The sequence below is a fragment of the Suncus etruscus genome, chromosome 15 (genome assembly GCF_024139225.1).
Source record: "Suncus etruscus isolate mSunEtr1 chromosome 15, mSunEtr1.pri.cur, whole genome shotgun sequence".
NCBI classification, from domain to species: domain Eukaryota; kingdom Metazoa; phylum Chordata; class Mammalia; order Eulipotyphla; family Soricidae; genus Suncus; species Suncus etruscus.
In genome coordinates, this window is record NC_064862.1 from 57,180,674 (window position 1) to 57,206,313 (window position 25,640).

At 50.3% G+C, this 25,640-nt stretch overlaps 1 protein-coding gene and 1 non-coding gene across 2 annotated transcripts; one reads left to right on the plus strand and one right to left on the minus strand.

Annotated features, from left to right (window-relative positions):
* Window positions 1-1,453: 1,453 nt before the first annotated feature.
* EARS2 (glutamyl-tRNA synthetase 2, mitochondrial) lies at window positions 1,454-25,505 on the minus strand. The gene is made up of 9 exons (XM_049789158.1): window positions 25,367-25,505; window positions 22,000-22,155; window positions 17,250-17,439; window positions 15,200-15,672; window positions 12,655-12,763; window positions 8,704-8,857; window positions 8,469-8,599; window positions 3,197-3,332; window positions 1,454-2,452 (listed from the first exon to the last, which is right to left on the minus strand). Exons 1-9 carry the CDS (start codon window positions 25,497-25,499, stop codon window positions 2,369-2,371), a joined length of 1,566 nt encoding a protein of 521 aa, XP_049645115.1. The 5' UTR covers window positions 25,500-25,505; the 3' UTR covers window positions 1,454-2,368.
* LOC126031484 (U2 spliceosomal RNA) lies at window positions 14,078-14,268 on the plus strand. Its single transcript, XR_007503343.1, has one exon. It is a non-coding gene; the product is annotated as a U2 spliceosomal RNA (small nuclear RNA).
* Window positions 25,506-25,640: the final 135 nt, after the last annotated feature.

Sequence of the window (25,640 nt, forward strand, 5' to 3'; positions counted from 1 at the left end):
ACTTATCCTTACACCAAATGATTTTGAAAAATAACGCTGTTTTATTTTTTATGGGGGGAATAGATGTTGAATCACAATGAACAGTGCTCAGAAGATATTCCTGGTAGTGGTAAAAAGGCCTATAGGGTCTGGATTCAAATCCAGTCAACTCACCCCCTTTCAACCATTCTCTGGCACATCCCTTCATTTAATCTATGCTTTTTTGGAATAGGTTGTGTTGAGTGCACCCAACTCAGGATCTTCCATGACAGTTGCCAGCGGCATTTGAAGAATTGGCTGGGTCTGCCAGCCCTTCTGCAGCAACTGCCATCACCTCAGCTCCTGCCACTGGGGCCCCTCACAGGCTGCTCCCGGCCCCCTGGTATAGAGGCTGGTGGCTCCCCTTGGAGAATGAAGGTAAAAGCATGAGACCTACTGGCCTGTTCAGATGAACCCAGGGGACAACAATGACAGGAAGCTAAGGGAAGACAGATATCCTGGGGTAGGTGGTGGCCATGCTCATGGCAGCATCAGTCTCTCACTATTTTGAGACAAAGACAGATAGGTAGGGACAATGGCAAGAGAAAGGTGGGTGTGAAGGTGGCCAGGGCTGTGATGTCCCTGGCAAGGCCCAGGTCTGGTGAACCGCAGATGACTTCCAGGAAGAGAGACATAGGCTGGCCCACATCAAAGGAAAAATGTCCACAGAGAGGGCACTTCTCAAGAAACCCAGTAGGCAGGTGGAACCTGAGATCTGTCCTCGCCCATGCCAACTACAAACCCAAACTGGGCTGACTGGGAGCTCCGAGTACAGATGCTATGGTGACAGGCTGAATCCCAAACTCCTGTCCCACAGTCCCACAGCTCAGGTCACAGCTTCAGTACCTCTAGGGTGGGCTGGACTTAGCTTCTACAGTACTTAGAAAGATGAAGTGAGATTGAGGTTGTTGGGACCACATGATCCAGGCCAGCTGGTGCCTGGGTAAGAGGGTTCAGACACAATGGTGCATGCAGATAACCACACAAAAGAGGGAAAGTCTGACACTTGGTTTTGCTTTTGGGCCATACCCAGTAGTGCTCAGGGGTTATTCTTGGCTCAGGAATCACTCCTGGTAGGTCTTGGAGCACCAGAGGGGATGCATTACCCATTTGTATTATCAATCTGGTCCCCAAGTGTGACACTTGAACTTCTATTGCTTGAAAGCCACCATGTGTGATTTATGTGTGTATAAATGTGTATATAAATATACGCCATTTTTCTTGACCATTTCCATATCTCCTGGTACCCAGGGGTATGGCAGTTGGAGCCAGACATATACCTTGTATAACCCCACTATAATTGACTACTGAACAAAGACATGCCCCATCATGACCGGTATAAAAAGAGAAACTATGACTGTTGAGGGGGGCCATAATAGTGACCAGAGCAATCAATGCCTGTTGGCTTGTGGGTGGTGATGGTGGTGGTGGTGGGGTAGGCAGAGATAAAGCATCAGAGAAATGCTGCCTGCTTTGCAACTATTCACTTTTCTTTCCTTTTTGTATCCAGGCCTCCCTCCCCGGCCAGACAGATGTATTTCTATCTATCTCTCCCTTTTCAGAACTCTGGCAGGGGCAGCAGGCCTCAGATTCCAGGAGGAATAAAAAGTATACTTGGTTGATCTTTTTCTCCTCTCTCTCTGTCCTGGGCAGGCAGTGCCTCCAAGTTGGTATTTTTAGGTGGGCTTTAGGCCCCACCCAGTAACTGAGTCCCATGAGCCCCTGTGAGCCTTGCAGCACTGGGCTCTGGCAGCCCTGGAAGCCACGGACCTCTACACAGGTGTTACTCCCAGTTCTGTCCTTGGGGCTAGGGGTCACTTCTAGGGCTGCTCAGGTGCTCAGACTTTTTGCCTTCAAAGCTTGTTGGGGCTGGAGTAATAGCAGGGTGGTAGAGCTTTTGCCTTGCACGAGGCTGATCAGGGTTCAATTCCTGGCATCCCAAGTGATCCCCCGAGCCTGCCAGGATTTCTGAGCACAGAGCCAGGAATAACCTGAGTGCCGCCAGATGTGGCCCAACACACATACCTCCAAGGAAAAAAAAAAAAAAAGCTTGCTGATCTTCTCTCTGGTCCAGTGTGCAGTCATTTTTAACAGCAGTCCAAGCTGACTCATATGTGAGAAGCCTTCAGGAAGTTCCTTGAATCTTCTGCTGTGGGATGTGGTAGCAGCAACCAGGTAGCTCCGGAGTAAAGGAGATAGGCAGCGAGGTGGCCTGGAGCCCAGAGTATGGTGTGTGGGCAATGGAGGGAGAAGCCAGATCCACTCCTGGCCCCAAGCCCTGCCGCTTCAGGAGTGACTGGGCCTCCTTTGCTCCACTATGAGGGATTGTAGGTCATCTGCTACTCCTCCCCTAGCTGGAGAGCACTTGCTGGATCCGTGCCCGGACTTCCTGTGGGCCCAGTGACACTATCATCTCCGCCACCGGGGGACCTTGCTAAGTGCAGAGAGAAAATACAGCCTTAGTATGCTGAATGTTTTTGGTCTGTGTTGTGCTGTGCATATGTCTGTATGTGTGTGTCCTCGCCCACCTGTGCCTAACCTAAAGGCGTTAGGTAGGGCCACAGTTGTCTCTGTGCTTGAGGTTTGTTCCTGATGATGCTGAGGGGACCATGTGGAACCAGGGATGGTGGCTGGCCCCCACCCTCAGCCCCAGGCTCTCTCACTGGCCTGGCCTTGGGTTCTTTATTTTTGGTTGGAGGGGGCACACTGGTGATGCTCAGGGGTTACTCCTGGCTCTGTACTCAGGGATCACTTCTATCAGTGCTCAGGGGACCATATGAGATGCTGGGAATCAAACCTTGGTGGGCCATGTGTAAGGCAAGTGCCTTCCCTATTGCACTATCTCTCTGGGCCCCTGGCTTTAAGGACCTACTGTGCACTTCAGTCCAGAGTAACAGGCCAGATGCCCCTGAGAAGCAGACCTGCATATTTTGTGGCCATGGCTAAGCCTGCTTTGCTGGTGGAACTAAGCCTGTCCCTCCAGTCCCTCCATTACAGGGTACCTGTGCTTCATTCCCATGTCTCTGCTTGCCTCAGTGGCAAACACTAAGTGCTAATGTGACCCAAAAAGGGGCAGCTGTGACCTGTTCATCTCTGGGTCCCAGACACAGCCTCGTGACTGTGTTTCCATAGGGTCCAGAGGTGGGAGGAAGGGTGTGGGCCTGTCTGCCTGCCTCACCAGTTGTCCGCTGAGGGCTACTCGGATGAGCTTCATCACGTGGCTGGGTTTGGTTCCTGGCAGATCCGCTGACAACTTCCTCAGCTCTCTGTTCAGTGAGTCCTGGGTCAGGCTCAATCCAGCGCCGTCTAACAACCTATGAGAATCAGCCTGATCAGGTACTTGCAGCTAGGTAAAGGCACAGTAGGGGCATGCGGAAGTTCTGAGATTCTACACTTTTTTTTTTACATGTTACAATGCCAGTTGGCCAAACAATACTCCTCCTGCTTTTTTTTTTTTTTTTTTTTTTTTTTTTTGAGTGTGTGTGTGTAAGAAAACCACCCAGGGATCAGAGGTAGGGGACATATCAGAGGAAAATGGGGAAACTTGCTACCCTTCAGCTCTGACTCAGCTTTCCAACTGATAAAGTGAGGTGAGAGAGAGAAAGAGAGAATGAGGGTTCCAGCTTCAGCACTGGCAACATTCCTGGCAAAAGATCAAAAAACACATCAAGGCCTCATCAAAGGGCCTGGGCACGAGCGACAGATAGTACAGCAGGGAGGGAGCTTGCCTTGTACATGGCCAACTGAATTCAATCTCTGGCACCCCATGTGGTATACTGAGCCTGCCAAAGTGATCCTTGGGAGCCAGAGTGACAGCATAGTGGTAGGGCATCTGCCTTGCATGTGTCCAACCCCGGACGGACCCCGGTTCAATTCCCGGCATCCCATATGGTCCCCAGAGCCTGCCAGGAGCGATTTCTGAGTGCAGAGCCAGGAGTATCCCGAGTGCTGCTGGGTGTGATTCAAACTCTCCCCTCCCCCCAAAAAAGTGATCCTTGGGCACTGCTGAGGTGATCCAAAAGCCTAGAAATAGCACTGTGGATAGGATGTTTTCACCTTGCATGCATCCAACCCAAGTTGAACCTTGATATCCCATGTGCTCCCCTGAGCACCTAAGAAGTGATTCCTGAGTGCAAAGCCAGGAGTAACTCCTGAGCATGCCAGCCATGGCTTAAACAACAACAACAACAACAACAACAACAAATAACTAAATAGTGGAATTTTTCTTTTTTCATTTTTTTTTTTTTTTTTTTTTTTGGGTCACATCCGGCAGCGCTCAGAGGTTACTCCTGGCTCTATGCTCAGAAATCGCTCCTGGCAGGCTCAGGGGACCATATGGAATGCTGGGATTCGAACCACTGACCTTCTGCATGAAAGGCAAATGCCTTACCTCCATGCTATCTCTCTGGCCCCCAAATAACTAAATAAAATGAAAGGGTCAGCAGCCCTCCTCCATACTCCCAGAAGCCTATTTGAGCATTCGGGAAAATTAATTTCTGTAAATTCATTTTGGGGATTGGAGAGACTGACTTGAGTTCATGGGACTACTGGGGAGATGCAAATTACAGAGTTAGAAATAGGAATCTAAATTTCTTTTGTTTGTGGGTTTTTTTTTGGGGGGGAGGGGATCACACCTGCAGTGCTCAGGGGTTCCTCTTGGCTCTATGCTCAGAAATTGCTCCTGGCAGGCTCAGGGGACCATATGGATGCCGGAATTCGCACCACCATCCTTCTGCATGCAAAGCAAACACCTTATCTCCATGCTATCTCTCCGGCCCCAGGAATCTAAATTTTTAGCAGCAGATTCAAGCAAGCGTGGAAGATAAGGATGGGGGATTGTCCCTGAGTTGATTTGTTAAAAAGAGATGTTCAAGGGCCAAAGCAATAGCACAGCAGTAGGACGGACTTTAGTTCAATCCTTGGCATCCTATGTGGTCTCTCCAGCCAGGAGTGCAGTGGCTATTCGCAGGTGCGATCCCACTACTGATCAGCACGGCAACTTTGAACTGCTCCGTTTCCGAACTGGGCCGGTTCGCCCCTCCTTAGGCAACCTGGTGGTTCCGCACTCCTGGGGGGTCACCACATTGATGCCGAACTTAGTGTGGACACCCGATCGGTATAGCGCATTGCAGCCCAGAACTCTCCAGGAGCAATTTCTGAGTGCATAGCCAGAGCACTCAGGGAATGGTCCAAAAAAAAAAAAAAAAGTTCAGAAATAAAACAAAAAAACGGAGGGTGGGTGGAGAGATAGCACAGTGGTATGGCATTTGCCTTGTATGCAGCCAATTCAGGACAGGTGGTGGTTCTAATCCTGGCATCCCATATGGTCCTCCAAGTCTGCCAGGAGCGATTTCTGATTGCAGAGCCAGGAGTAACCCCTGAGCGATGCCAGGTGTGATCCAAAAATAAAAACGGGGGGGGGGGGGGGCACTGGTGGTGGGAATGTTGCACTGGTGAAGGGGGTGGATATTCTGTTTATAACTGAAACCCAACTACAAACATGCTTGTAATCGTGATGTTTAAATATTTAAAAAAATAAAAACAAAACAAAACAAAAATGACTGGCAGCCGGTGCCACAGACCTCCTCACAGCAAGCCTGCTGGTGAGCTGCTGGGACTCATCTGAGACCAGATGGCGGCTGCTAATGCCTCAGTTACTTGGCCTGAGGACTGGTAGGGACAAGGCAGAGCTGATGGCAAAACAGTCTTTGGTGGGACCACATGTGGCAGTGCTCAGAGGTGCTAGGAGTTCTAGGGAACCTGCAGTGCCTGGGATGGAAGTCAGTATTCACTCTCACAGACACATTATGGGCTTCAGGTCTTTGCATTTCCCTTGCCCTGATGAAATCCTGTTTGTTTGAGTTTTGTTTTGGGGTCACAGTCGGCAATGCATGGGGGAAGAAGGGGCATGTGGTGTGGGGATTGAACCTGGGGCTCCTGCAAAATAATCCATATGCTTTTTTATTTTTCAACCTAGAGCGTCATAAAGAAAAGGTCTATGGTTGATTTTTTTGTTTTGTTTTGTTTTGTTTTTGGGTCACATCCAACAATGGCCAGGGGTTACTCTTGGCTCTGAGCTCAGGTTCACTCCTGGCAGGCACAGAAGACGAAAAGGAATGCCAAGCATTGAACCTTGGGCAGCCAGGTACAAAGCAAAAATGCTCTTCCTGCTGTATTATCACTCTGGCCCCATGGTTGACCTCTGAGCTACAATCCTGGCTCAAGTTATTGAGTGATATAAAAGGCAATGAAAGATAGAAACGTATTCGCCTTCTGGTCACTGAGGGAGAGCTGGCTGGCAAGGAGTTAACAGGCAGGCAGGTCCCAGGAGCCAATGAGGGCACAGGGAGCCTCCAAAGGACACTTTTAGGCATCTGGCAGCTTCTGAGTATCTGAATGCTAGCAATTCTGGCTTGAGGGGCCGCCCCAAAGTCCCTGAAACCTAATCATGTGACAGGGTGAGGAGAGAAGGCATTAGTTCCTTGGAATTAGCACTAGCAGTACCAACTGTGGAGTGCCTAACAGTAAGAGACTTTTTATTTACCATATAAAAACCTGCTCTCAGGACTCTATTTTGGAGATATCCCTGCAAACACACCTGCTGAGGCCATTGTACAATGAGGCACTGCAGGCCTGTTAGTTAAGAGCAAACACTGGAAGCAATTCAATTGTCCGTCAACAACAACAACAACAACAAGTTAAGGGGCTGGAGAGATAGCATGGAGAGGTAGGGTGTTTGCCTTGCATTCAGAAGGATGGTGGTTCAAATCCTGACCATATGGGAATATGGTCCCCTGAGCCTACCAGGAGCAATTTCTGAGCATAGAGCCAGGAATAACCCCTTAGTGCTTGGGGGTGTGACACCCGCCCCCAGGGAAAAAAAAAACAAGTTAAATAAATCTGGCATTGCAGGCTAACAATGGAAGAAGAATGGGTACGGAGTAAAGAGGATGCTCTCAGCACAGGCGTGTCTTAAGAGGCAGTCTGAAGAAGGAAAAAGCCCTCCAATATCTACAACACAGAACAAGCTTATTGTAGCTCCTTTTATGTAAAGAAGATAGGACCATTGGGGCTGAAGCAATAGACACAGTATCAGGGACTGGGTTTGCTAACCCGGGTTTGATTCCCGGCATCCCATATGGTCCCCCGAGCCTGCCAGAAGCAATTTCTGAGCGCAGAGCCAGGAGTAACCCGAGTGCTGCTAGTGTGGTCCAAAAACAAACAAACAAACAAACAAACAATACACCAAAACATAAACCCTTTCAGTTATCCCTAATTGTTCTGTTTTCCTATCGATTAGCTAACTACAGTTCCAGAGACTAATTTGTTTTGGTTTTATTTGGTTTTTGGACCATATCTGGTGTTCTTCAGGGTTAATTCCTGGCTTTGCACTCAGGAATCACTCCTGGTAAAGATCATCATGGTGCCAGCTATCAAACATGGGTCAGACACATGTAACGTGTCCTATACTCGCTGTATTATGTCCAGCCTCAAAGTGAAGAGAATGAGCCTAGGGCTCCATTTGTATGTGGCAAGAGCTCAGTTGCTCAGCTACATTCTAGCTTCAGCTGGGTTTTCCTTTTTTGCGTGGGGGTAGGGGAGATCGGGACACACCAGGGCTGTGCTTAGGGATCAGTCCTGGCAGGGCTTGGGAGACAATCTTAGGTGCTAGAAATTGAACCTGAGTTAGCTTGTGCAAGGCAAGTGGCCTGTCCACTATACTCTATCACTCCAGATCTGAAGGTGTTATTTTTAAGTCCTGGCTTCTCTGGCTGGATCCCGAATGGTTGACAGTTGCCGAAAAACATAAGCTAAACCTAGGAAAAGAGGGTCCTTGGGGATGAGCTGTGAAGAAGGTGGCTGAGCTGGCTGTGTTGAAGAGGAAACACATTTCCCTAGGGTCAACCTGTTCCTCTATTCTGGGAGAGGCCCCCTCCTCACACAGAGCCTCTGCAAAAGTGGCCAAAGGGAGTCATAGATGGAGACATAGTCTGGAGACAGAGCTGCCCTTGTAGCAAACCTGGCCTTCCTCCTGCCAGTCTTGCTCTGGCCTCTGCACTGCCAAGATCTGGTTCCTTTATACTTTTTTTTTTTTGGGGGGGGGGTCACACCAGGCAGCACTCAGGGGTTACTCCTGGCTCTATGCTCAGAAATTGCTCCTGGCAGGCTCGGGGGACCACATGGGATGCTGGGACTTGAACCACCGTCCTTCTGCATCTAAGGCAAACGCCTTATCACTGTGCTATCTCTCCAGCCCCTGGTTCCCCTTTTCTCCTACCAGCTTGGGTAGCATCTTCCAGCATGCATGGAAAGGTTGAGAAAGGACATTTTCAACCTCAGACACAAGACAACAGCTGGTTCGGGGGGGTGGGGAGCTAATAAGGGAGCCCCTCAGTGCCTGCCTGTAATGGTGGTACCCTAGGAGGGAAGAGGCAGTCGGGATCACTCACCCCAGCACACGCTGGGTTATCATGTCCACTTCCTCTGTGATGGCGTCCAGCTGTGCTCGTTCCACGGCAGGCCGTGTCCACAGGTAGGCATACACAGGTGACACCAAGTCCTGCAGGCGGCCAATGTGGCCCTGTGGGAAGACAGGATGGGGGTAGGAGATGAGTGCATGCACCCAAGGCTCCCTGATCCACACCAGTCTTACTATAACGACCCCCTCAGGTAGACTAGGCTCACCTGTCTCAGCAGGATGACCCTCTCCAAGTAAGCAGGCTCCAGCACTGCCCTGTCCTGCAGCTGGCTGCCGAAAACCTCCTCCACCAGTGCCCGCAGCTTCCCCATCAGCTGGTGACGTTGCGGCTTACTGTCCACCAACCGACACAGATGCAGCCTGGGGCAGCAAGGGATGGTCTCAGTGCTGTCCCCGTCCAGCTCCTGCAAACCCTTCTCCTGGGAGTAGGTTGAGTTGGAAGAATAAGACCTTAGTCCTCCTTTCCAGCCTACAATAGGCTTCTCTGATTTGGGGGTCACACCAGCACTGCAGCGAGTACCATGATGGAATCTTCTAGCTGGTCAGAACTGTCAGCTTGCAAGGCTCAAGTTTGGGACCGCTGGTTTTAAATAAACTGCCAACACTTAGTTTACTAATTTTGGCGCATTTCAGCTACACCACAGTGACTTCTCCCACCTAAATGCTCAGGAACTATGTGTTGCAGGACACGGAAACTGTAATGAGCTCCAACCCATTGGGTTATCTCTGCAGTCCAAGAGATGGACAGTTTATTTTTATATATATAATTTTCCTAGTAATATCTTTAAGCACCACGATTATAAACATGTTCATAATGGCCCGGAGAGATAGCACAGCGGCGTTTGCCTTGCAAGCAGCCGATCCAGGACCAAAGGTGGTTGGTTCGAATCCCGGTGTCCCATATGGTCCCCCGTGCCTGCCAGGAGCTATTTCTGAGCAGACAACCAGGAGTAACCCCTGAGCACCGCCAGGTGTGGCCCAAAAACAAAACAACAACAACAAAAAAAAACATGTTTATAATGGATTTCAAACATAAAAAGCACACCCCCTTCACCAGTGCAATATTCCTGCCACCAATGGGCCCCTTCTCCCTCTTCCCCCATTTTGTTTTTTTAAGTCACATCTGGAGGTGCTCAGAGCTTACTCCTGGGTCTGTACTTAGGAGGAGAGATCATGTGTGGTGCTGGGAACTGAACCACAATCAACTGTTTGCATGACAAGTGCCTTCCCCATTGTATTAATCTCTCCAGTCCATAAAGCCAACATTTTTTTTGGCTTGGGGGCCACACCCAGCAGTACTCAGGACTCACTCCTAGCAGATTCAAGGGTCCATATGGGGTGTTGGGGGTCAAACACAGGTCAGCCTTGTGCAAAATAAACATCCAACCTATCCACTATATTATTTCTCAGGGCCCCAAGGCCAACACTTTAAATCAGAAAATAGAAAATAGCAATTTCTGGCTTCTAGTAACCTGAAAAACCAACTGCAAAGATGTCTGCTCCTCATGCCATGACAGACTCCATCAGATAAGGAGGGTCGAAAATCAGGAGTGTGAGGACCTTGGAGGCTGCCAATCTGGGTCAGCTCCTTGGAGCTGCACTGCTATCAGTCCCAGGCCTGACCCACTGCCCTCTCCCATGGGGCCTGCTTAGCCTCTGAGGCACCTGCTCCCAAGGAAGAGTCTGCATGAGTCTCACTAAAGTAGGGCTGGAGTTGGAAAGGCAGGTCAAATGTATAGTTTCTGAGTCTAGAGAGTACGAAGGGTAAGGGTTCATGTGGCACCCCATATGGTCCCTAAGTCCTGTCATGAGTTAGCTCTGAGAACCATCAGGTGTGGTACAAAAAAATAGAAGCCAGGGGTGGATTAAATTTAGTGTACAACACCCACCCCCAACATACACACCCTTACCTGCTGGGGGTGGATTGAATTTAGTATACAACACACACAGACACACACAACACACACACACACCCCAACACACCCTTACACACACACCCTTACACATACACACATGATTAAATTTAGTATACCCCCCCACACACACACCTTTTAGGCAAAGCTACCTGACCTCTTTTTCTGCCCTGGGACATCTCAATACTTACAACACTATTTGCAGGCTCCATAATATAGGCAGAGGGGCCAAACCCTATGACTTCCTGGGCCTTTTCTAAGCCTCTGACAGATGCTCCCCACCCCTTCAGATACCTCAGTTCCCAAGGTAGGTCCATCCCTGGCAGAAGAGGGAACAGAGAGAGTGAAAGACAGCTGAGGCCTGCCCCTCACCCCATCAAGTTGCTGACCATATGAATAATATAAGACCTGCAAGGCACTTCCCTTATATGCAGGGAAAATGGGGCCACCCCTCTGAGACACTGAGCACACAGCCTGTGTTCCCACCTCTCTGGCAGTGAACATCTGGCAGGCAGAGGGTAGGTATAAGGGGAGAGGCTGAGATGTTCAAGGAAGCTGCTGGAAATACATGGCAAGGATACCATGGGGATGGGAGATAGTAAGTAAAGTGGGTAGCAGGCTTGCCTTGCATGCAGCTGACCTAGGTTTGATTCTTGGCAATAGACATGGTGTCCCAAATCCTGCCAGAGCACAAAGACACAAATGAGCCCTGAGCACTGATGGTACCCCAAAACTTTTGTCAAACAACCAAAACAAAAAGGCCGAGTGTAAGTTGCAGTCTGCATACCTGTGTCTGCTTCTGACCTCACCCTGCGATGGGACCCACTGCAGACAGTGAATCTGAGCCAGTTAGAGCTTTAAGAGTTTAAGAGAGCCAGAGAGATAGCATGGAGGTAAGGTGTTTGTGTTTCATGCAGAAGGTCATTGGTTCGAATCTCGGCATCCCATATGGTCTCCCAAGCCTGCCAGGAGCAATTTCTGAGCATGGAGCCAGGAGTAACCCAAGTGCTGCTGGGTGTGACCCAAAAAACAAACAAAACAACAAAAAAAGAGTTTAAGAGAGGGGCCAGAGAAATAGCACAGCAGTAGGACATTTGCCTTGCATGCAGCCGACCAGGGAGAGAGCTGGTTTGATTCTCAGCATCCTGGCATCCTCCAGCCTGCCATGGGTGATTTCTGAGTGCAGAGCCAGGAGTAACCCCTGAGCGCTGGGAATGACCCAGAAACCAATCAATCAAGTTAAAAAATATTATAGAAGAAAAAAAGTTTAAGAGTTCCTGGGCTAAAGTGATAGTAGAGCACGGAAGGCGCTTGCCCTGCACATGCAGAGTTAACTAGGTTTGATTCCCAAGTACACTGCCAGGGCAGGGGAGACCCTTGAGCACAGAATTAGGAACAGCTTCAGAGCGCCGCCTGGTGTGCAGGCCCCATCCTTCAACACCCTCAAACTGCAGTTGATGAGCAGTCCTGGAGCTCGTGCAAATCAAATACAGGTTGGGGAGATGACTCCAGACTGGAGCAGATATACCCAGATGTGCCCTATCCCCAACACTAAAGGGGAGTGAAGCTCTTCTGCCCCAGCACCAAACCAGAAGCAGCTTCTGAACCTAGGTGGGTATGGCAGTAAAACCAGAGGGGGAATAAGAAATACTCAAGGAGGACCATAGGCCCCCGAGTACAAGCCCTTTACAGCTGGTGTTGTGCTCAGACATGTGCAGACCATCTGAGATCTGATGCGCTGCAAAATCTCAGGGAAGTGGTGTTGGTAGTGAACATAGACATTGCTGGCAGGATTTGGGGTTACTGAGAACGGAAGAGGCCTCTCTCCATGCAGTGCTTGGTCCTAGAACCTCAGCAGTGGACTGGGCAAGATGGGAAGGACAAATGCAATCACTGTCCTATCTTCAGATCATCCTGGGTGCTGCGTAAAACACCCCAAATACAGTACTGGATTGGACTAAACTCTGACAAAGTGGGATGTAGTTAGGAGCCCTATCTGGGGAAGAGGTGGGTTTGGAGCCATGTCCTACCGTGCTAGGTCTTACTCCTAACTCTGCACTCAAAGATAACTGCCAGTGGGGTTCAGAGATCCATGTGTGGTGCTGGGGATTGAACTCAGCTTGGCTATGTGCAAAGCAAGTGCATTAAGCCCTGCCCTATTTCTCTGTTGTGACCTATTCAAGAGGAGAAGAGACAAGCTGAGAGATCAGAGCTGCTCACGGGGCTCCCCGGGGTCCCACTCACCTGTTGAATTCAGGGAGCTTCTCCAGGTCCAGCAGCGCTGAATGGCAAATAACCCGGGAGAGGTCAAACTGCGCTACCAGCTCAGGCAAGGTCCTGCCCATCTGGTTCTCTGCAAGTGACAGAAGTGGGGCTCAGCTCTTCCCGCAACCCCATTTCCAGACAAGGAAGCACCCTATAAGTAAACTAGGCAGCCCCCTAACTGAAGGAATGTAGGGGTGTGTGTGTGTGTGTGTGTGTTTGAGATCCCAACTGTGCGTTACTTTCCAGCTGGGTGTGTATAAAGGATTTGGGAAGGGTGGTATGAGGGATTTGGGGTATATGTATGTGTGAGAAAGTTTGGGTGCGGGTATGTATGTGTGTTACCCCCAGCTGTGTGTGAGGGATTTGGGGAGGGTGTGAGTATGAGGGACTTAAGGTGTATGTATATGTGTTTGAGGAATTTGGAGTGTGTCGTTATGTATGTGCGAGTGACTCCGGTGTGTGTGTGTGTGTGTGTGTCATCCTCATCTGTTTGCAAGGAATTTGGGGAGGTGTTACCCATGGCTGTGTGTATGTGAGGGATTTGGAGTGTGTGCAAATGATTTGGGGTGTGTGTACATGTGTCAGTCCTACTTACAGCCTTTTTCTTTTTGGTTTTTGGGTCACACCCGTCAGCGCTCAGGGATTACTCCTGGCTCTACACTCAGAAATTGCTACTGGCAGGCTCGGGGGACCATATGGGATGCCGGGATTCGAACCGATGACCTTCTGCATGAAAGGCAAACACCTTACCTCCATGCTATCTCTCCGGTCCCAACAGCCTTTTTCATTTTGAGGCTTAACCCAGTGATGTTTGGAACCTACTCAAGGCTCTGTGGCTCAGGGGACCACAGTGTGCCAGGAATTGGCAGGTGGAACCTCACAGAGACACACTGGGTGCTGCATAGAGCACCCAGAATGGGAAGCAACACTAGGCCACCACCAGGAGGAAGGTCCAAGGAGAACAACTCCCTCGTGGGAGGCTGTTCTTGGTCAGACCATGTTTAGGGATTATTTCCTGGGAGAGCCCAACTAATCTTTGTGTGGCTCCTAGGGAGCAGTGGCATTGATGTCATCAGGAGGCAGCGCCACTAGAGACAGGCCTATCATGACCCTGGCCAGCTGCTCCCATCTCTGAGCTCATGGTGCTTATGAACACAGGGAGCAGGAAATGCTGTCACAGACACCTGACAGATGGCATAAGTGAGAAGCAGTACCCACAGGAAGCTAACCTCGTGGGGCTCAGGAGTCCCCTCCAGAGTAGCCATCCTATCCTATCTTGAAGGGAGTTTCAGCTGGGAGGATGGGTGCTCAGGTGGTTAAGTGGGCCAGTAGTGGTGGGAAAGGGAAGCATTTGACTGAGAGCTGGGGAACATGCCAGCAGTGCAGAAAACCCTGGGTTTGTATTGCTTCTCGGCCTTTTGGCTAAGATCAAGTGTAGTGTCTGTTCTTATCAGTTTAATATCTGATACGTTCTCTATCCGAGGACAATATATTAAATAAATTTTTGGAGCTGGGAGTCAGAAGAGGAGCCTGCTCCGTCTGCTCCGCGCATCGATCTGGGACTGCAGTACCTCCGGGAATGGTGCACCAAAAAAAAAAAAAAAAAAAAAAGACAGAAAACCCTGGGTTTGATTCACAGCACTGAACCGTGGAGTCCACAGAGCCAAGTCAAGTATTGCTGGAGTGGTCCCAGGGCTCACCCCACCAGCACTCCTCCAAAGAGCAAAAGCCAGGTAATTTTTTGGGGGGACACATATGGAGGTGCTCAGAATTTGCTGACTCTGCAATCAGAAATTACTTTTATTGAGGTTCAGGGAACCATATTAGATTAGGGATCAAACTCAGATTAGCCTCATGCAAGACAAGCAGCCTAGCTGCTGTACTATTTTGTTCCAGCCTCAGACAAGAACATTTTTGAGCTTGATATTTTTGGCACTTCCAGAAAAAAAAGTATTGGGGTCCAAGCCTTAGGCCAGGAGGAGCTGAACTGGAGTAAAGCAGAGTGACTGCAGCCCTGTATGAGTACTGAGCACACCAGGAACTCCAACTTAGGCCAAGGAGGAAAGGAGGCATTTAGCCCCTTTTAAAGATGAACCAATAGGGGTCAGAATGATAGCATAGCAGTTTGCTTTGTACGTGGCTGACCGTGGACAGACCTGGGTTTGATTTCCAGCATCCCATCTGGTCCCCCAAGCCTGCTAGGAGCGATTTCTGAGTGCAGAGCCAGGAGTAACCCCTGAGTACTGCTGGGTGTGACCCAAAAACCAAAATTAACTAAATAAATAAATAAGAAAAAATAAAGATGAAACAATGAGTCCTGAAGCTCTTGCTCACACCTAAGGATCCAAAAGAGAACATGGAACCTGGAGCTTGGAGCACAGAGCTTGGAGCACAGAGCCTGAAGCACAGAACCTGGAGCACAGCTCCCTGGACACCTGGGAAGGAAAAGACTTGTTCACGCTCCCTGGAGGGCATAGCCAGGATGCAGCAGTATTCAGGACCAGAAGCCCCTTCTGAGTGGTACCTGCAAAGCCTGAGCCACAGTTGGTGATGAGGTCAAGCAAAGCCGCAGGCAGGAAGCCAGCAGAGGCAAAGTGCTCCAGGAAGATGTCGCCCTGCCTCTTGGACAGTTTGCTACCATCCTTGTTGAGGAGAAGGGGCAGGTGGGCAAAATGTGGTGGCTGCCAGCCCAGGGCCTGGTAGAGGAGCAGGTGCTTAGCAGTGGATACCAGCCACTCAGAGCCCCGCAGGACGTGGCTGATGCCCATGTGGTGGTCATCCACCACGCAGGCCAGGTGGTAGGTGGGGAAGCCGTCGCTCTTGAGGATGACCGGGTCACCCTCCACACTGGCCACTTCATGCCGGTTCCAGCCGTACACCAGGTCCTGGAAGGCAGGCACATCCTTGTCCAGGCGGAAGCGAATGGCAGGCGTGGGCTCCTGGGCCAGTTTCTGGGCCACTTGCTTCTGGCTCAAGTGGCGGCAGCGGTTGTCATACCTGTAGGGAGTAGAGCAGTGCAGTGGTGGGACAGGCGTGTGGTGCTAGCTGGATCAAGATCTTTCATGCCCCTCCCTGTCAGCCCAGGTTACCGAGTCTTCTGTGAGGACAGGGAGCTGACTGCAATGTGGGGAAACCATTCGGGTCTGCTTGGTGCTCAGGAGATACATGAGGGCCCGGGAAGTGAGCCCAGGTTTCTGTCTCTAACCCTTGACCATTATTTGAAAAATAAGTCTTATGTCAGGGCCAGAGCTATAGGATATCAGGTAGGGTGCTTACTTTGCACAGTTTGCTAGCGTTCTACCCCAAGATCCCATATGGTTCCCTGTGTTCCACCAGCAGTGATCCTTGAGTGCAGAGCCAGTACCACTAAGTATGACTCAAAACCAAAAGCCACACACACAAAGTAAGGCAAAACAAACCCCAAACATGCCCCTTCTGAAACAGCTGTAGGTGAGCATGTAAGCCTAGAATCCTGAGAGCATGACTAAAATTGGGGCCTCTGCTTGTTTGTTTGGATTTTTTGTTTGGGACCACATCCAGTGGTGCTTGGGCTGATTCCTGGCTCTATGCTCAGGGATCACTCCTGGTAGGCCTAGGGGATCAAATGTGATGCCGATATCAAACCCTAGTCAGCTGCATGCAAGGCAAGTGCCTTCTCCATAGGACTATTTCTTCTGCTTCTCAATGGCCACTGCTGATGGATGCCCACTAGGACTAGAGCAACAGTACAGCAGGTAGGACGCTTTTGGTTGATATCTGGCATCACATATGGTCCTCTGAACCTAGCTAGCGGTGATCCCTGAGTGCAGGGCCAGAAGTAAGCACTGAGCATACTGTTGGATGTGGGCCCTCCCCAAAACAAACAAATAAACAACAAAAAAAAAGACACCCAAAAATTCAAAAAGAAAAAAAAAGACCCTCAGGCAGAGCCCTCCAAAGCAGCTCAAGCTCACCGGCTCTGCCAGCATCCATGCTACCCAGGGTGTAGGGTGGAGTGTCAATATATTGCACCTCAGTGCCACCTGTAGCTCTGCTCCTTAGGTGGTCAGGACACAAGTCCCATGCAGAGATGGAGGGGGGTCAGGGAACAGAGAAGAGCCTACACTATCACAAAGGAACAACTTGAGTGGAGATGTCAGGGAACTCACCCATGAGAATCTGCCCCTGGGGACAGGAAACTACTGGCACTGCCTTGTCAGGGTATAAGCCAGAGCCCCATGTGTGCATCCCCTTTCTAGACCTTTGAGTATGGAGACCTTTGAGTATGCATCACCTCCACAGCCAGGTTCCAGGAGTCTGAGCTCTTGTCTGTTCTTTCATGCTCGCTCGAAGGCTAGCCATCTGCTTTGGCATGAGCTGCAGAGCCACATGTGGTCACACCCAAGGAGGTATCGAGGCACTGGTCTGGGGCCCAGGCCTGCCAGAAGCCTCCTGATTAAAGACAGAAGTGGCGCCTGCAGACGTGAGGCCCAGAGAGAGACCCTAAACTCTAGGACTCGCCCCCTCCCCCAACGCACACAGACACAGTGAGGCAGGGAAGATCTGGGCCATTTCCTAGCAGGTGGAGCACTTACCGGGGTGTCTGGTGGTTCCTTAGAGCCTCCTTCTTCAGAAGCTCCAGCCGCTGGGGTGAGCAGAAGCAGGGGTAAGCCGCTCCCATCTGCAGCAGAGCCTCTGCAGCCTGCGCATACAGCTCCAGCCGCTGAGACTGCTGGTAGGGCCCAGCTGGACCGCCCCGACGCGGGCTTTCATCTGGGGGGATGCCTGGAACACAGGCCGAGACTTGTACCCATGATGGGGTACTGATGGGTGATGACTATCTGTCTGCCTGATCCCCACTCACTCCCAGATAATGGTCTGAGAGACGTATCCAGGGTCTGTATCAACCTTTTAGGCCTGTGTACTCCCACCTGCCTCTTCCTTTTATACACAGTGATCTCCTTAGAGGGTTGGCAGGGAGCTCAATGTTCAGTCACTCCCAGCAGTGTCAGCCTGATGGCTCAGCTGCGCAGTGCAGCAGTGCCAGGTGGGGAATCAAGGGACAGAGGGTGTCTGGGACCAAACTCAGGGCCTCAAGCATGCAAGGCTCCATCCCTCAGTCCTCTGAGTGAGAAAGGATCCTTGAATTTTTGCTCAAATAAAAATAAAAATACTGAATGTTGTAATCAGAGAGGTATTGAGACACTTGCCCTGGGGCTAAAGCTATGGTACAGTGGGGAAGGCATTTTTTAAAATTATCTTTATTTAAACACCGTGATTACAAATATGATTGTAGTTGTATGATTACAGTCATGTATAGAACACCCCCCTTCACCAGTGCAAGATTCCCACCACCAATTTCCCAGATCTCCCTCCTCCCCACCCTACCCACACCTGTACTCAAGACAGGCTTTCTATTTCACTCATTCATTCACATTGTTATGATAGTTTTCAGTGTAGTTATTTCTCTAACTGCACTCATCACTCTATGTGGTGAGCTTCATGTCATGAGCTGCACCTACATGGGTAAATGGGGGGAAATAAGGGTTGGGACTGAGGCAGTAAAAGATTAGAAATGAGCTTTGTAGGGCAGTATCAAGGTCATAATACAAGATGGATATTATGCATATATAAACTATATGCATAAAAACCAAGCCCCCACATGGTTTTTGGAATGGAGACCAAAGAGAATAAATTTCCAGTGACTGTCCCAACATAAACCAGTGCTAGAACGGCCCACCCTCCTCCCAAAGCGCATTCTCATGCAGAGGTCCTCAAGCTCTTTAAACAGGGGGCCAGTTCATTGTCCTTCAGACTGTTGGAGGGCCAGATTATAGTAAAAACAAAAATTATGAACAAATTTCTATGCACACTGCATATATCTTATTTAGAAGTGAAGAAACAAAATGGGAATAAATACAATATGTGGCCCGCGGGCCGTAGTTTGAAGACCCCTGTAGGGAGAGGTAGGGGGAAAGCTGATGACCCCTATAGAGTCCACCTGGACCGGAATCCAAGGAAGGCCTAGAATCCGGGGGGTAGGGGGGATGACGACGGCTGGGGGCCTGCGAAGACTCCCAGAACTCCCCAGGTTAGGGAGAAGGCCTCAGGCATGGGGCCTCCCCAAATCCCATACCTGGCAAGAGTTGGCCTCCAGAATCAAAGGGGAAACTGGAAGCCAGATATCTGCCCGCCCTACTCCCCATGCACCTCCACCATGAAGTACGGAGGGAGGGGGGAAGGCTGAGGACCCCTAAGTCCACCTGAACCCACTTCTGGCCATCTGAGCTGGCACCCAGGGAAGGCCTGGAGTCAGGGGAGAAAGAGGGGGACGGCTGGGGGTCTGCCAAGCCTCCCAGCACTCCCCAGGCTAGGGAGAAGACCTCAGGCATGGGGCCTCCCCAAACCCCATACTTGGCAAGGGTTGGCCTCCAGAATCAAAGGGGAAACTGGAAGCCAGATGTCTGCCCGCCCTACTCCCCATGCACCTCCACCATGAAGTACGGAGGGAGGGGGGAAGGCTGAGGACCCCTAAGTCCACCTGAACCCACTTCTGGCCATCTGAGCTGGCACCCAGGGAAGGTCTGGAGTCCAGGGGAGAAAGAGGGGGACGGCTGGGGACCTGCCAAGCCTCCCAGCACTCCCCAGGCTAGGGAGGCCTGCAGCATCCCCAAACCCCATACCTAGCAAGAGCTGGCCTGCAGAATCAAAGAGAAAACCGGAAGTCAGATATTTGCCCACCCTCCTCCCCATGTACCTCCCCCCTGGAGTACGGAGGGAGGGGGAAGCCTGAGGACCCCTAAGAGTCCACCTGAACCCACTTCTGGCCCTCTGAGCTGGCACTCAGGGAAGGCCTGGAGGCCAGGGGAGAAATGGGAGGATGGCTGGGGGCCTGCCAAGCCTCCCAGCACTCCCCAGGCTAGGGAGAAGGCCTCAGGCATGGGGCCTCCCCAAACCCCATACCTAGCAAGAGCTGGTCTCCAGAATCTAAGGGGAAACCAGAAGCCAGGTATCTGCTGGCCCTCCTCCCCATGCATCTCCCCCCTGGAGTACGGAGGGATGGGGGAAGCCTGAGGAACCCTAAGAGTTCACCTGAACCCACTTCTGGCACCCAGGGAAGACCTGGAGTCCAGGGGATAAAGAAGGGGATGGCTGGGGGCCTGCCAAGCCTCCCAGCACTCCAGTGGGGAAGGCATTTACCTTGCATGCTGCCAATCCAGTTTGATCCCTGGCATCCCATATGGTCCCCTGAACACTGACAGGAGTGATTCCTGAATGCAGAGCCAGAAGTAACCCGAGTATCGCTAGGTGTGACTCCCCCCCAAAAAACAAATAAAAACAAGACACTTGCCCTGCATGTAGCCAAGCTGGGTTTAATCCCAGGCACCCCATATGGTTCCCTGAGCACTGCCAAGAGTAACCTGTACCAGAGAGATAGCACAGCGGCATTTGCCTTGTCAAGCAGCCGACCCAGGACCAAAGGTGGTTGGTTTGAATCCTGGTGTCCCATATGGTCCCCCGTGCCTGCCAGGAGCTATTTCTGAGCAGACGGCCAGGAGTAACCCCTGAGCAACGCCGGGTGTGGCCCAAAAACCAAAAAAAAAAAAAAAAAAAAAAAGAGTAATTTAACCCCTGAGCATCACTGGGTGTGGCCCAATACCCCCCCCCAAAGTAAGCAAACAAGGATGACTCAGTTTCTCTCTTTCTCCTATATACTAAGTAATGGTGAAACATTGGCAGAATGATGTGATTTGATTTGATTATGGGTGGGGAGGGTTTGGCCCGCACCCAGCAGTGCTCAGGCATCACTTCTAGCATTATCTGAGAAAACATCCATGATGATGTGGATGGAAGGCTGGCCAGCTGCATCCTGAATTATACTTTCAATTTACCCTGATGAAGGAGCTGATCTACTCAAATCTTTGCTAAGAGGCAGAAGTGAACTGGGTTTGTTTCCTGTAGGAAACCAGAGCCTAGTTAACTTATGGGTGATTACAAGACAACACTGTCGTGATATGTTGAGCGCTTTGGCTGGATAAGTTTGAGTTATCCCAGAAAAAAGAAACACGTCCCCTTGTCTTCCCCAAGCTTTGCTGTCCACAGGATTAAGGTTACCACAAGAAGACTGACTTCAGAGGCAACAGGTGTTTTATTTGGCTCAAGAAGTAGTTATGAAAAAGAAAAAAAAAATCATCTCAGCTGAGATTTAACAATGGGAAGTATTCATGAGCAAAGACAGAAAACCTGGAGTTCTGGCTCCTCTAGCAAATCAGCTGATTTGGCGAGTTTTGGCCTTGAGCAGCTGCCCACTCTTTCCTGTTCGTACAGGCCTTTCATTCTGCATCTCACACTTGACCTGTCTCCTATCTATTCCGAATAGACTTGGAAGTCTAAGATCAGAACAAGAATCTCAGGCAGTTCATGAGGCCGAAAGATTGCTTGCCTGAATGCAGCTGACCCAGGACGAATGTGGGTTCGATCCCTGGCATCCCATATGGTACCCCGAGCCAAGAGTGATTTCTGAGTGCAGAGCCAGGAGTAATCATTGAGGGCTGCCAGGTGTGGCCCAAAAACAAACAAACAAACAAAATATCTCAGGCGAGAGAGAAAAAGTAGAGAGGAAGGCACTTGCCTTGTACTAAACCAGCCTCAATTCCAATCCTGGCACCAAATATTGTCTCTGGGAACTTCCAGGAATATCCCCACCCACCCCAAATCCAGAGATAGGAGGAGCAGCCCGGGGGCATGACCAGGAGTAAGCTTTAAAAAAGAAAAGTGGTTCTAGACATAGTCCAGTGGGTAGGGTTTTCCCTTGCTATGTAGCTGACCTGGGCTTGATCCTCAGCATCCCATATAGTCCCTTGCATACCAATAGGAGTAACTCCTGAGTGCAGATCCAGGGGTAAGCCTTGAATATTGGTGGACAAATACAAAAAGAGAAAACAAAGAATAAAACTTAAAAAAAAAAAAGGGAAGAACTAATAAGAATGTCCGACAGTGGAGTGGGAGCAATAGTGCAGTGGTAGGTATTTGCTTTGCATGAAGTCGACATGGCTCAAGCCCCAGCACCCCATACGGTTCTCAAGCACTTCCTGGAGTGATCCCTGAGCACAGAGCCACGAGTTAGCTCTGAGCACTTCTGAGTGTGAGAAAAAAAGGTCCATCAATTTTTGGTCAGGAGACTTAAGCAGCCTTTTGTGAGGTTCCTTTCACCCCAGGCAATATAATGGGTCACTTCTCCAGGAAGTCCTCCTGCTCCCTTCCAGTACCATCAAGAGACCTACAGTCCCTCTTCTCTGTTCCTTGTTCCTCCCTGGAGCAGCATCTTTGCCTCTCCAGCCTCACCTGCCCACTCCAGCATGTCCTCAATGTTCTCTGCAGCTCCTGGTACAAGGCGGGTCTGGTCTGTATCCTCCAGCCTGAGGATGAAGCTCCCTCCATGCTTCTTGGCAAAGATGTAGTTGTACAAGGCAGTGCGGAGGCCACCCAAGTGCAAAAAGCCTGGAGGAAGAAGGAAAAAGCTCAGACAAGACCAAAAAGAGGAGCTGATGGGTCTCAGGTATGGATTCACACCACCCAAACCCAAACTGAAGCTCAACATTTCTCCTTTAGGTAGGAAGACCATTACCTTGCAAGCAACCCACTCAGGTTTGATCTCCAGCACTCCGTATGGTCTCCCAAGCCTGCCAGGAGTTATCCCTTAATGAAGAGTCAGAGGTGGGACCCCAAAATAAAAATCAAATTGACACAGAAGGGTCAACATTTCCCTTGAGTGACCTGAGTCATTGTACAGTGAGTAAATTTACTTTGCATGCAGCTGACCTGGGTTTGATCCATGGCATCTCATAGTTCCTTCCAGGGGTCTTCAAACTTTTTTTTTTTTGGGCCACACCCGTTTGACGCTCAGGGGTTACTCCTGGCTATGTGCTCAGAAATCGCCCCTGGCTTGGGGGGACCATATGGGACACCGGGGGATCGAACCGTGGTCCGTCCTACGCTAGCGCTTGCAAGGTAGACACCTTACCTCTAGCGCCACCTTCCCGGCCCCGGTCCTCAAACTTTTTAAACAGGGGGCCAGTTCACTGACCTTCAGACTGTTGGAGGGCCAGATTATAGTAAAAACAAAAATTATGAACAAATTTCTATGCACACTGCATATATCTTATTTAGAAGTGAAGAAACAAAATGGGGATAAATACAGTATGTGGCCCGCGGGCCGTAGTTTGAGGACCATTGCTAAACCTACCAGGAGTGATCCTTGAGTGCAGAGCCAGGAGTAAGACTTGAATATAGCCAGGTGTGGACATCATCTCATCCCCCCCCCCCAAAATTCCCCGTTTAATTAATATCATAGATCATAGTTCATAGAGATCACTACTGCCTCGTAATCCTATTAGGTAACTGCAGTCAAATAATCTTTCCCATATGGACATTTCCTGCAAATCAACAAGGAAATGAGAATTATAATCATCAAAAAAAGACCACTCAAATGGTTTCTCTTCAAAGTAACAGACCTAACTCAGGTGCATCTGCTGCATAAGTTCTAACTCAGACTAGCACTCTCTGCATGACAGAAAGATGGTAAAACTGAGGCTCCATTATATATCAAGAAGAAAACTAGATCCACAGAATCCCAGACCTTGACAGCAAGCTGTGCCAGTCTTCTCAAACTAGATACAAAACTGGCTAACAGGGGGGCACGTGGCTCAAATTGTAGAGCACTTGCCTCATAGTGAGACCGTGAGTTCAATGCTCAGCACATGTATCCTGAGAACTCCAAGGGGCAAAAGCTTAGGCACAAAGCCTAAAGTCACCTACCTAAGTTCAACTCCGGGTATGGTTCCAAGATGGAAAACAACAAAAGCAGGGTGCAAATGGCTGTCAGTTTAGAACCAAGTACACAACTAACAGTGTTTAGAAACTTTAGGATTCTGTCTTGGCAATTTGTGCAGCATCTCAATCTAAGAGATATACTCTGGCCTCTCTTTTTTTCTTTCTTTTTCTTTTTTTTTTGGGGGGGGGGGAGGGGGACCAAATGGGATACTGGGAATTGGACCTGGATCGGTCCTGTGTTGGCTGCATGCAAGGCAAATGCCCTGCTGCTGTGCTATCGCTCCGGCCCTTTGGCTTCTCTCTTAATGTGTTCTCTCTTGAACATGTTGAGCTAATTTTCTTTCTTAACTATTTGACTTCCAACAAAGAGAAACGGGAATTTGATATTAATTTTGTGACTTCTGGATAACAAGGTGATATTTTGTATATTTTTATTTGTCCTGTGTGTGGAGCGAACCCGGGTCTCACACAAGCAAGTCATGTACTCATCCTAGACTTGCTTTTAAGGTTCTTTCCTAGTCATTCATTTATTATAGTGGCCAACTTCCGATTGGCAATGAAAGAGACCTATCCATCATAAATGGTTTGAGGAACCCTGCTAGAGTACATTATATTTCTTGTTCCTTATTTTGCTGGGGCCACACCAATTGACACTCAGGGGTTACTCCTGGCTATGCGCTCAGAAATCGCTCCTGGCTCAGGGAGACCATATGGGGACACTGGGGATGGAACCAAGATCTGTCCTGGATCCGCCACGTGCAAGGCAAACTGTGCCATCGCTCTGGCCCCTACATTATACTTCTTACTTCATTTTTTTTTTTTTTTTTTGGTTTTTGGTTTTTGGGCCACACCCGGCGGTGCTCAGGGGTTACTCCTGGCTGTCTGCTCAGAAATAGCTCCTGGCAGGCACGGGGGACCATATGGGACACCGGGATTCGAACCAACCACCTTTGGTCCTGGATCGGCTGCTTGCAAGGCAAACGCCGCTGTGCTATCTCTCCGGGCCCATTCTTACTTCATTTTTAATTTGGAGACTACTCGACCCAGGTCTGGGGCCGATTTCCACTTTTTATTATTTCTTGCCAAGAAAGTCCCAGTCGCTATTAACTAGCACCTTGCCACAGAGTGCGCCTCATTTAAGGAACCAGAAGGCACAGGAATGTACCAGCTGACTCACTCAACTCCACCATTATTAGCCACAGGGCTTTTGCATCTGCATCTCCCCAGGTGCAGCGTCCCACCTAGTTTCAATGCACTAGAGATGGTTCCAGATCATTTTGTCATCCGGTTCCTGAACCCTATTCCCTCCTCGACTTCTGATCCTTGCTTGTTGCATGAGATTGCCTAAATGCAGCCTACTCACACAGACACCTGTCGCAGGCCCCATGGGGTTTTTTTTTGTTTGATTTTGGGTCCCACCCGGCAGCGCTCAGGGGTTCCTCCTGACTCTACGCTCAGAAATCGATCCTGGCAGGCTCGGGAGAACCATAGGGGATGCCGGGATTCGAACCACCAGCCTTCTGCATGCAAGGCAAACGCCCTACCTCCATGCTCTCTCGTTAGCCCCCATCATATAGGCTTTTTGGAGCTAGGGACCCAGCTTCCTCGATGACCTAGCACAAGATCTTACAGTCTGTACTCGAGAAGAACCATTTATTCAGCACTGAACAAAATGGGGCCCAACGAGAGAGCACACTGCGACAAGCTGATTGCAGACAAGGAGCACAATTTCGGGAGCGGCCAGGGTCGCGTTGCACTGTCCCCGCCCCGTCTTGCCCTGACCCCGCCGGAAGGGATTCGTGCGGGCCTTTCGGGGGGCGGGGTCAGAGCGGTGGGGGGCCTCATTCCTGCGGCGTCACACCCACCCAGGGCTGGTTACCTGTGGGGCTGGGGGCGAACCTCACTCGCACCGCGGTCCCGGGGCCAGCGGCGCCTAGACTGGCCTCCCGTCGTCGCAGCGAGCGGCCCGAAGGCCCGTGGGCCAGCCAACACCTGCGCAAGAACAGCGCCATGTGCGCGCAGGGCAATCGCACACGTGTTCTTCTGCTGCGCCACTTCCGGGATCCCCACCAGCCAATAGGCTTCCGCTGCCACCGCGAGTCCCGCCCCTCGCCTCTTCTTAAAGAAACAGGCCTTCGATGTCTGCCGGCTCA